The 12,260-nt window shown below is 39.3% G+C and overlaps 1 protein-coding gene across 1 annotated transcript in view; it reads right to left on the bottom strand.

The window, feature by feature from the left end:
* Positions 1-3,629: 3,629 nt before the first annotated feature.
* The window catches only part of LOC131216950 (uncharacterized), a 31,673-nt gene continuing 23,042 nt past the window's right edge, over positions 3,630-12,260 (bottom strand). The window contains exon 3 of the mRNA XM_058211600.1: positions 3,630-4,227. Coding sequence (XP_058067583.1) covers positions 3,926-4,227 — 302 coding nt within the window. The 3' untranslated portion in view covers positions 3,630-3,925. The remainder of the gene's footprint in view (positions 4,228-12,260) is intronic.

Here is a 12,260-nt window from a genome sequence, read left to right as displayed (position 1 = left end):
AATATTTATTGTAAATTAATGTGTAAAATATAATTTTAAATGTTTTTACTATTTTTTGAGTAAATATTGTGATTAAAAAAAAAAAAAAAACACAGTATTTTAAAAGCTGAATATAGTTTGAAAATATCACAATAATATCAGTTATAGTGTATTCTTTGCTATATTTTCAAAATCTCAGTGATATTTATCACGTTGTCTTGTAGTATTCTAGCATCTTTCATCCACCAGAGTGCCAAATCTTCATAATACAATCTCCTCTTCACCAAAATCTACTAGCTAGGTCTATCGTAGTATTATGCCTGAAAACCCAATGCTTATATTATAGGCTACATTTTTCATTTTAGCGTGATTCATCCATTTGCTTCTTAATATGTGTGAGATTTGATATAATGTGATGTTTGTATGGGTTAATGAGAGGGATTCTTGTTCTTGAAAAAAATTTGAGACAAGACACAATGGTCATATATTAATGGAGAATTGTGAGTCATGGATCTTAGTACCTTATTTAACTTACCATTTAGTAGGTTGTCAGGCCAACCTATGATTATTTATTCTTGACGTGATCTTCTTATGTGAGAGAACTGATGACAAGTTGGGATGGAACTGCACCATTGGACACGACAAGAAGTTAATATACTTTGCCCTACTTCACGTAAGAGTGTAAATCTGCCATGGGAATATGCTCATGGTGATGGACTCACCGGGCACTTGCATTGCTAGATCACTTCAGATTAGGGGTGTGCACTGAGTTGAACCGAGTCGAGCTGGCCTCAGCTCAACTCGGCTCGGCCACTAGCTGACCTTAGCTCGAACTCAGCTCGGCTCGGTTCCGTCAGCAGCTCGGGCCAATTCGAGCCAAAATTGAGCCTCCGCAGCATTTTCACAAACGCATGCAGTGCACTTTCAATTTCTCGCAGTATGTAAAACAACAATAGCTGTTTACAAGTATTTCATCAAACACCTTATAGGCAACATCAAAATCAAGAAAAAATGGTATTTGTTTCATATACATACCTTCCTTGTCACTAGCCGACACTTCGTTGAGTCATTTCATCAAACACTTGGTGAGCAACATTAATATCAAAGTAACCAAGTCACTGAACTAGTTTGATCCGAGTTCGATTTGAGTTGGGGTTCGATTTGAGTTGAGTCGAGCTCGGGCAAGCTTGAACTCGGTTTGAAATTTTTTCGAGCTCAAAAAATCAGCTCGACTCGGCTCGAACTCAGCTCCAAACCGAGTTGAATCAAGCTTTTTCGAGTCGAGTTGAGCGAGGTAACCGAGCTAACTCAGTTCGTGCACACCCCTAGTTCAGATCTACTCTAGATTGAGAGACCCATTTTGGCTAAACTAGATTGACTTGTGAATGTAGTATTGACAGATCTAATCTTCGGCCTTGAGGATGTATGACGAGTTCAAAGTCCTAATGATATATACTTTAGCTCACTTTAAAAGGTTAAATTGGTGTCTAACATGTGGGTGGTGCTGGGTGCAATCGTCAGGATCTAGTCAAGGCTTACATGATTGAACATCGGATCCACTTGTTTATCTAGGACATTTATAGACCGATCTTATGGTATGGACAATCCATAAAATGTTTCTAAGTTGGTCAATGTGTTTAATGTTTTCTAATGACTATTTTTTTCAACCATTGAAATTCAATTTTAATAGTTGATTTCTTTTAAATCGATTTTCATGGACATTCAATGGTTAAGATATGTTAATCCATCATGTAAACTTGTGTGAGATGTTAAGCCAAGCACTAACAATGAGAGTAGAAGGATTTGGTCAATATGAGTGCACTGGTAGGCAAGATCACAAACTCTAGATAAAGAAAGTCATAATAACCAAAGTCTATACGGTGGAGTGCTATACTTGCTTGCCTCTTCATAAAACTCTAACTATTGGCTTTTTATTAAATGTAGATGGGGATCCAATATTCTAGTGAGAAAAATCTATATTGTTTTTCTGAAGTCCTAACAGTTCATTCACAGCAGCCTGCTTGGAAGAGGGCCATTATCTACTTAGTACCCAACACCTTGTGAGGGTGACCATGTTGGTGAGATTATGGTTGTAGCAACTACATAATGTATGTCAATCTAGACCCTTCATTCCAGGGCCGCATTGCTGATGAATCGTATCCTTATAAAACACATCGACCTAATAGATAGATGCCCATGGAAGTGAATGGTGAAAGAGAAATTGTAACCATCAGTTCAATTTTTAATAAACAATATCAGATAGTCAAGATCGTGCAGTTCCATCCAGTGGGGCTCATGCTTTCGGCACGAAGAATATGTATGCCACATGTAGGGTGGATGTTCACCACCAAATCGTAGCTGGTGGTGTACCACAAAAGTATAAATAAATAAAATAAAAGTCCATGGGGGTGGGTGTAAACAGCATCTCTATTATTTTAGTTTTTATTTTATTTTATTTTTTTTAGAGGACTATTATTTTAATTGTTTCAAAGGCAAAGAGATACAAGAATCAAAGTAAGACAAGTCCAAAAAGCCAAGATAACAGACAATGAGCGAATCCATCCCTGATGAGGTCACTTGATCCACTGCTCGGTCTCTAACCCCTTTGGAAGTTTATCTCTATTTTTGCTTTATTTTTCAAACATTTATGGTGACCAAGGTTTTAAATATCTGATAAAATCTAGCCATACCCATATATGAGCCCACATCGGCCAATACCAAACGGGTATTGGAGGACCTCAACGACAATAATTGCCGGATTGTTGAGCCTTATCAGTCCATATCATATTGAAAATTAGAAGGGCCGACACCAATCTTTAAAACCATGATTACTGTGTTGTTGATGTCTCAAATCATCGAGAAAATCCAGAAATCCTATGTTGGTTGTTGGACACTTTGTGGTGTCTTGCTCGATGCTATCGAAATTTAAAAAAAAAAAAAAAAAAAAAAATCGAAAAATCGATATTTAGTCGTTGGAACGTTTTGGTGTTCAACTCGATGACATCGAGGGTGTTCGATGCCGTTGACAGTCTGTCGATGTCATTGAAGTGTCATCAAGCGCGCAAAATTGCGTTTAAGTGCGGGATTTATTTTCGATTTCGATTGTAATTCTTGTGTATGTTGTATATATGATGCAATCAGGATTTGGGGTACGCAAGAGCTTTCTAATTTGTTTTGGGAGTTCAAGGGCATAGATTGGGGTGATTTATCGCTTGTAATTTTCTGCTTTCATAGTGCATTGTTGTCGTTTTGTGCCGTGGTTTTTTCCCGCAATGGTTTTTCCACATTAAATTCAGAGTGTTGGTTTTTCCACATTAAATTCGGAGTGTTTGTGAGTGGACTTGATTGTGCAATTAGAGTACTTTGCTTGATTCATCTTTGCGTGCTTCCGTGGTCCCCCAACATTTCGCTCCTTCCAAATCAACCAAAACCTGCAAGCCCACCATAAAGACCACATTGTATGGAGCAAAGATAGAAAAATAAAAGGTTGGCACGGAATTATATTCCAAATCACATATCTTTTTCAATATTATATTAATATTCCGCCATTTTGTAAATTACTAGCATACCCCTCTTACACTACCAGAAAACAATGTAACCAATGTGGATCTTTTAAAATAAAATTTAAAAAAAAAAAAAACCCAAAGGTATTGACAGTGGTCAAAAAATCAAAATCACTCATATACCACTCTTAGTCCTTGGGCAACTTTTATGTGTTGATGAGTTAATGCCCCCAGCTCAAAGGGGCATTAGGAAACTTTGATTTTTTTTCCTCTATTTTTCCCCTTCTCAAAGAAATAGATTCATGCACTGGGGAGGGGTATGAATATAGAAAGATAAAATCTAATTGTGCAACAAAAAAGATTACAGCTGAGGCAGATTACTACATAATTAAGATGGCAACGAGATGGAAAAGTACAGCTTATGCAACATCTGTCCGTTGGATCTACGCCCCTTCCCAACCCAACTGGCGGGCCCGCCGCTCCCACGTGGCCGTCACCTTCTTCTCTTTAGTCAGGGCTGCTTGGGACTTCTCTCTGGCTTCCTCGCAGGTCTCAGTCGCAGTATTACATTTCTCAGCCTCTTGCTGGTACTGGGAAGCCAGCCTCCTAGCTTCTATGAAAGTGAGGTTCATGTGATGGCTGTGTTCTTCTGCAACTGTCTCATGCAACCGCAATTCTTCTGTCAAGAGATCGACGAACTGCTTCTCCATCTCCTCATTGAGATCCGGATCGTGCCTCCCGCAATCTTTGTCATGTCATGAAATACCAATAGCCATGTGTTTAGAACTTGAAGCAATATATAATGATTTGAAAAAGCTTAAAAGCAGATGTTAAATATGAATGAAAATGATCATAACATGCAAATACCCACAATCAATCATATGCAGATTCTAATGTGCCCCCACACATGCCAACATGGTTCCAATTATTTAAGTGTTTCCACGAGTAGAATTAAATTAAATGTGTTTAAAGTGACTAATTAAATTAAATGTGTTTAAAGTGACTAGATGTTAAGATGATGGTAGGACCTTACTGACTAAATGTGTTTAAAGTGAATAAACAAATTCTTGAATTTCCATGAGTAGAATCAAAGTAATTAACCTAATATTATCTACTACATACTAGTAACATACAACCAATATTGGGTAACCATAATGCATGTACCTTAAATCCATGTTGTCCAGCCATTTCATTTTAACAGCTCACTTGAATCCATGGTTCAAAAAATGATCCAAGACATTCATAAGGTGGGGACCCCACAGTTGCATGCATGTTGAATGTGAGCTAGTGTTTATCTTTTCCTAACCATCCATTGGTTCATACGTATGTCGCCCACCTGAAGACTGGACTGACTTCCACTTCTGGACTAGGCAAATACACCAGCTCCACTGGATAAACAGTCCAGATTTGTCTGCCCCATTGGCACAGGTGGTGCACATGTTTGGCATTTGCAGGCTTAGAGATTATGATTGGCAACTTCCCATGATATGCAAGACATGATCTTCCACTTTTCTTAGGCACATACAACATCCATTAACCACAATCATGTTCCTCCACTGCAAACAATCAATTATCAATATACGATCCTGTCCCACTAGCCATGAAAAGGCGATGGCCCTAGAGGGGATTTCAATTTTCAAATCCAGTCGATAGATGCTTTAGAAGCATCTTCATTAGACAGCCGAAAGTATAAAGATTTAATCGAAAAAGAAGAAGTATCCCATTGCCATGTCGTAATATCCTCACCTGGGAAAGAAGATGTGTTATATTCATGAACTTTACCTCCTCAGATTTCAATGTGCCACCTAAAAATCATGGTCTAGACAACTTGAGTTCCACACAAAACAAAGTATTCCAACACTTTGACCTCCTTAAAACTAAAACAGTGGCATAGAGGCCATGAAAGAATGTTTCACTTTGGTAGCAGGGTCTCATTCATCATTCTCATAGACCAAAGGCCCATGTCATCCCGGGAAGTGGTGGAACTTTTGTTTAGACTTCTCACTCCTTTCTATAAAAAGTCTAATGCAGGGGCATTTTCACATTGGGCTCGAGTGGGGTAGCCTGTGGGATGCAGAGACACACTCGGAGTGGGCAACCCGTGTGAGGCAGGTAGCTCGTGTGAGGCGGTACCCATGTGATTTGAAGCCCACGAGGGGGGTTCGGTAGAGGTCCTAACCCATGAGATGTGGGGTCTGGGCTATAAGATAAAGGGATTAATTTGCCATGCTCTATCAGTTCGAGCTTTTAGAGCAAGTTTAGAGATTCCAGGTGTAAACTTTTTTAAAAAAATTTCTATAATAAAATATTAATATTTACTTATTAATATAAATGTTTTTTCCTTTTGAAATAATCAAAGTCAATACCATTCAATTCCCCTTAGCCCAAAGCCCCACATCCCCAATTTTCCCCAAATTCCACAATTCTAAATCCTAATTTCTGAATTTTCCCAAATCCCAACTTTAAAATTTTCATTTTTCCCAAATCCCCTAAATTCACCAATCCAAGGCCACAGTTTGCCAAAACCCTAAATTTTCAAAGCCCTATAATCCAATTTTCCAAAATCCCCAAATCTTCTTAACCTAAAATTTCCATTTCCTCCTAAATCCCAGTTCACCTTAAATCTCTTGTATGGCATCAATTGAAGCTCAAACTATTTTCAAGAAGTCCAATTTTATGACCTTTAGACACAAGGTCAAGAAGAAAATGAGATTAGAAAAGCAGTTGAAATTTGAGGAAAGAAAATGAAACAACAACAAAAAAAAAAAAAAAAAAAAAAGTGGTTGAAATTGGGCTTAAAATGCACATTTCTCGTCTATTTGCGTCCTTATAGGGTGGTAAAGTACCCAAAAAACCACATATGTGAGGTACCCTCGTGCAAAAAGCAGCAGGTGCCTCAAGCGTACCTAGGCGCACACCTAGGTGCATGCTTGATGTAAATGCCTCGCCTAGGGTTTGGAGGCACAATAGGCCCCAAGTGCAATGGCTTGAGCCTGGAACGCCTTTGACTACACTGGAAATACACCAGCATGGCAACCATTGCTGCCTTCATGAGTGTCAACCTTCCACCAAAGTTGAGATACCTCCATCTCTAAGAGGCAATCTCCTTTCCATTCTGATAATCACCAAACCCCACAAGTTTTTTGGATGGAATTACCACACAGAGGAAGCCCAAGATAGGTAGTTGGAATAGAACTCCGCTTGTAGCCCGAATTCCGGCTATATCACTAACCATGGGGGCTTCCACACTGATGTCAATCATTTCACCTTCTGACGGGTTCACCGTGAGGCCCAAAGATGCATCAAATACCACAAGATGCATTGCAAATGGAGCACAAACTCTCTCTTCACTTCATACAAAATAAACATGTCGTTGGCAAATTGTAGATGCGATGCAATGATTTCACTTCTACTAACCATGAATACTTCAATAAGATCCTTCTATCTTTATCTAAATTATCTCTAAAAGCTTCAATGATGATGACAAACAAGAAGGGGGAGAGATGATCTCCATGCCTGATCCCCCCAGACCAAGCAAATTAGCCTTTCGGAGATCCATTCACCAACATGGAATAGGTTGTCGATGAGATGCATTCCCGCATTGAACCCCTCCACCTTATTCCAAAGCCCATTCTATTAAGCATATACTCAAGGAAATCTCAATCAACATTGTTGTACGCCTTCTCCAGATCAATCTTGCATATTACCCATGGTTTATGCTCTTGATGGGGACATCATGCGCACGCACACGCCCCCCACACTACACACGTACTCAAGGAGGAGGAAGGCCTCACTATCGATCTGAATCGACGACGACATTTATGAAGGACCTCTTAGTTAGGGGGCTGTGCTCTGGAGCATTGGAGTGGACTCAATCATCATGTGGATTCCATCATTGGATCTCATGATCGTGGCCCACTACCTTAAATGATATAGGATTTTGAGTTTTGGTTATTATCATTATTAGAAACATCCTGAACAATTTTGATTGTGTAGATTAGTTGTTATTTTTGTTACTTCATCTCCAAGTATTAGTGTGCACACATGGTGCGGCTTTTGGAGTTTACGATTTTCTTATAAATAAGCAACCGTATTTTTCATTGAAGCTTTATGAATAAAATTCTGCATTTTTTTCTTCTTCTCTATCTCTCTGAGTTGAAGAATCTAATTGGGTGCGAAACCCTCCCTTCCTCGAAGGGCTAACTACCGTGGTGCGAAGCACCAACCATCCCAAATCATCCTCACCCCTTACACCCCACATCCATCATCTTCTACAGCCCTCCCATCTTCAGATTTACCCCTTTTTGTACCCAGGTTCTCCTCCATAGCAAATTTTCAGATTCTGGCCCGCAAGAGGGGCTGAAACTTCGGTAGAGCACCACGCACAAACCGGGTAGCGGATCAACACAAGATTTGGTGTGTGAGTGGGCCACCCTTGGCCAATCCCACCCTAGGTGGCCTTTTCCGGTTCCGTGGGCCCCACACACGTGCAAACAGGGATTCACGCACGTGCGCCTGGGCCGGGTTGCTATCCACACGCATGGATTATCTCAAGTTCATTCTCTCTTCTATTTCTCTCCTCTCTCGCCTTAAATCCCCGACCCTAACCCTAGATAGTCCCAAATTCCAAGTATTTCCAACTTTTGCAAACCCTAGATTTTCCCCTAATTGAAACATGGTGAATCTCTTAAATTGGGAAACAATCCTTTGCAAGAGTGGATGAATCTTACTCCTTTGGGCATTGTTTGGTTTATAATTTTACTTGATCCAGCCCTAAACTTGTGTAGGCTTGGACCCCCGTAGATTCCCCTTGATTGAATGTTTGATCGTACGTGGGGCGTGGAATTTTGTGATTGTTTAAAATTGGTATGATCTAAAGCTTGAAATCTTGCATGTCATATTTAAATTCATGTCCTGCATCAGCTCTCTTGACCTTTGATCGATGCAATCATGGGTGATGAGAGCACCATCTAAAATCTGCCTCCCTTCACAAAGGGGTCTGTGGGAAAGGATATGATGGATTCCAGAACTCTCCTCAACCACAAAGCCAACACTAGCAAGAATTTTGTAAATGGATCATATTAAGCTGGTGAGCCGAACGTAGGACAAATCCTTAGTTTCCTCCTCTTTAGGGATACAGGCATTATTCAGAGTATCCCCGATAATATCTCCATGTCCAACTTGGCGATACCGATAACACTGGTAGCGATACCGATAACACCAGTAGTATAAAAAATTCCAGGTATCGGTGATGTATCGTTAAGTATCGCCAATGTATCACCAACATTTTTTTACTATGCAAATTCTAGGTGTCACTTGTATCGCCAATGTATCGATATCTCCAATGTATCACCAATATTTTCGATTGGGTAAATTCTAGGTGTCACTTGTATCGCCAATGTATCAATATCTCCAATGTATCACCAATATTTTCGATTGTGTAAATTCTAGGTGTCACTTTGTATCGCCAGTGTATCATCGATATTTCGATAATATCGCTAATGTATCGATATTGCCAAAAATATGTTTATTAAAAAAATTCCATTTCAATTTTTTTATGCGAGCAAGCTTGTATGCAGTCATCCAATTGTCAATGATATTATCGTTAACGAAACATCGGTGATATTGAGACCATATTCTTTCATTTTCTTTCTAATTGTTGACAATTTCTCAGTGAAACATCATGTTGTCGATATTCTCAAGTACTAATGTTTGGGTGGAAGGTTGAACACTTGGATAAATGTTTGGATGGATAGATGGGATGGTTAGACTGATTTCTTACAACAAGACATGCTTTTAAGGCCCCCAATTAAATGGATACTTATTATGTATGCATTCTTTTTTGCAAAATTTTTATTCCTAAATATGCAAATATATGTATGTTAGCATCTCCTAAAGTTTCAATGAAAAAATCCACCATTTTCCCCATGCTTCCCTAATGTTTCCCCGCATTTCCAGTTATTGGCGACATTATCGGCGATATCGACGTTGTTTCCATATCCCCAGCCAGCGAAACTTGTAGCGATATTGATACTTTGAACATTTAATGCAGGTGATGAAAGAGTCTCCCGCACATCCTTAGCCCGTCTACCACTACCTTAGAAATCTTTTATAAAGAGCATCACATTTTCCTTGATCTTTAGTCCAAAAGAAACGAAAGAACATCCTGGGTAACCCGTCTAGTCCCGGAGCGTCATCCAACACAAGTTACTCCGCCCCGGCCCAAACTGCCTTTCTTCTATAGGGGATTCCAGCATGCTTGCATCCACCTTGCTAATCTAATTGAACTCTAGGTTGTTTTGAGCTTGCAGATTCTTTTTTTTTTTTTTTTTTAAATGCGATTGAAATTCACGATTGCCAAACAGATAGCCAGAGATTCTTTCACTATATTACTATCAATATTCAATGAGGGAATTCTATTTACCCTTCTATACGCATTTGCCATATGATGAAAAATTAGCTGTTTCATCCTCTTCCTTGAGCCAAGGCGCCCGGTCTCTTTGCCTCCACAATATCTTTTCTTCAAATCCTTTCCTTTTGATGGCTTCTTGGTGACCTCTTTTGAAGAGATACGCAACTCAATTTTCCTATCAATCTCCTAAATCTCAAACAGGATGTTTTTTAGACTCTTCAATCCTTTGGAATTTATCTTCATTCCCACTCCTTGAATGTGACCTTGAGATTTTTTTTTTTTTTAGCTTCAGCCTTTAGGCCCATCCTCCTTCCTGTGCTGCCATCAACTTGCATTGACACCCACCATTCTCTAGGTTTTTGAACAAAGCCAGTTTCTAGGAGCCACATCAATTCAAACTTGAATGACCCCTCAAGCCCTCACACATCAAGCTTTGATGATAAGTGGATCGGGCAGCGGTCAGAGGGTGGTCGAGGAATGGTCGTTGAATGGTGTTTGGTTATATTTTCCAAGGTTTTATATCATAATAACAGTGGGAGTATTGGCCAAGCCAAATACGATACAATATGGTCATACAGACCATAGTGGATTTGTGTCGAATGATAAATGCCCACACCGAATGATATTTGTTTCTTGCTCAAACAATCTTCAAAATTTATTGGGAAAATAGGAAGGAAAAAAAAAAAAGAATGCAAAACACTAGAATCTTTTCTTCTTCTTTTGTATTTTTAACATGTATTTCATGGTATCACCATTATTTGATAAGAATGTTTGTCAACTTGACTTGCTGGAACTTAACCAATTAGACCCTAATTGCACACTAATCACGTATGATTTAGTCGATTATGGCCCATTTCATTTCATTCAAATACAACAAAACAGGAGATGAAAAAACAGCAAAAAGTAATGATTTAACCCTTTTATAATTTTCCCCAAAATTGTCCATTTTGCTCAGATTCGTCAAATCCCCAATCAAATCTTGTATTTTTTATTCCCAAAATAGGCCCAGATCTAGTCCAAAACAAGTTTTTAAGCTTCCTCTAAGTTTGAAACAAAGAAAAAAAGGTGGAGAGAGAGAGAGAGAGAGAGAGAGAGAGAGAGAGAGAGAGAGAGAGAATGAAAAAACAAAAAACAAAAAAGGACCTTTATGGCCATATTAGTGATGATACAACCCCTTCTTTTCCAGTAGGCTGATTCACCTTTGTATCGTGTAATGGTGGAGGTCGATACAGTCACGATATGGCTAAAATGGCCATACTATAACCAGTTTTTTAAGACCACGATATTTCCTCCTAGCTCTCAGAAATGAGGAAATGGTTGAGCTTGGACAACACTGAGAGTCTGTGATTCTAAAAATAACTATTTTTAAATGCTCACAAGTTTTTTATATATTTCTCTCCGTTAAGTACTTTATATATCTAATTTTGTTATCAAATGCCGAGTTAAGTAAAGACTTGGTTATTGTTGGCATATATGATAGGTGTGGCGGAGTTTAAAGAAAAAAGGAGACGAAGTAAAGACTTGGTTGAGTCCTTTTTGAGTTGATCTGATCTGGATGGACATCAAGTCGAGTTGAGAATGTGAGTTTTTGAACTATGGCAAAAAACCATTAGAGAACAACACCACTTGCACACCTCAAAATTCAAATTGCGAGAGGGCCCATTTAACCAAGTTAATTCTTTTACATCTTTTCGCAAATTTTCCACTAGGGCCACCACATCATTGAAGATATGAGAATGGATCTCCTTCCACATGATACAAATTAAACTGACCATGAAGAATTGCGGCAAGAGCCTTCATCTTCTTTTAAAAGGGTCCCCAACCAAACTTTGGAACACCTCACCAAGGGTCTTGTGGAATAACCTAGTGATCCTGAAGAGACTCAGGATACAAGTTAAAATCATTCTACCGTTAGATAAGGGATAGAGATGGTGCACCATTTCATTATCCCTTCTGCTCAAGAAACAAACACTAAGGAGATTGTGCTCTCGGTGTTAAAGGTGATCAAGACTCAATTGTCTTTCACCACAGTTGACACGAACTAGGGCTAGCAATGGGCCTGGGCTAGGGTCCTGATGGGCCAATCTAGGGCTAGGCCGAGGTGGCAATGGACCAAGCTATGGCCAAGCCAGGCCAGGGTTTGCCTAGCCTGACACTAGTCTATTGAGCCATGACCGTGGTCCTATTGTTAAAAAGGCCCTGTCCTATAGGGCTGGGCAGGGCTCAGGTTAGACCTAACACTGTAACCTAAATGGATGAAAAAGAGGGAAGACGAAAGGACATGAATTTTGCACTATTGCATTTTTGAGGTATGCATATTCCACATGCATGTGGAGTCGTTCATGCAAGCACATGTGCATGTGTAC

Source organism: Magnolia sinica, chromosome 10, assembly GCF_029962835.1.
Source record: "Magnolia sinica isolate HGM2019 chromosome 10, MsV1, whole genome shotgun sequence".
Lineage (NCBI taxonomy): Eukaryota > Viridiplantae > Streptophyta > Magnoliopsida > Magnoliales > Magnoliaceae > Magnolia > Magnolia sinica.
The sequence above is the reverse complement of the archived record's forward strand: the minus strand, read 5'-3'. Positions and strand labels throughout refer to the sequence as shown.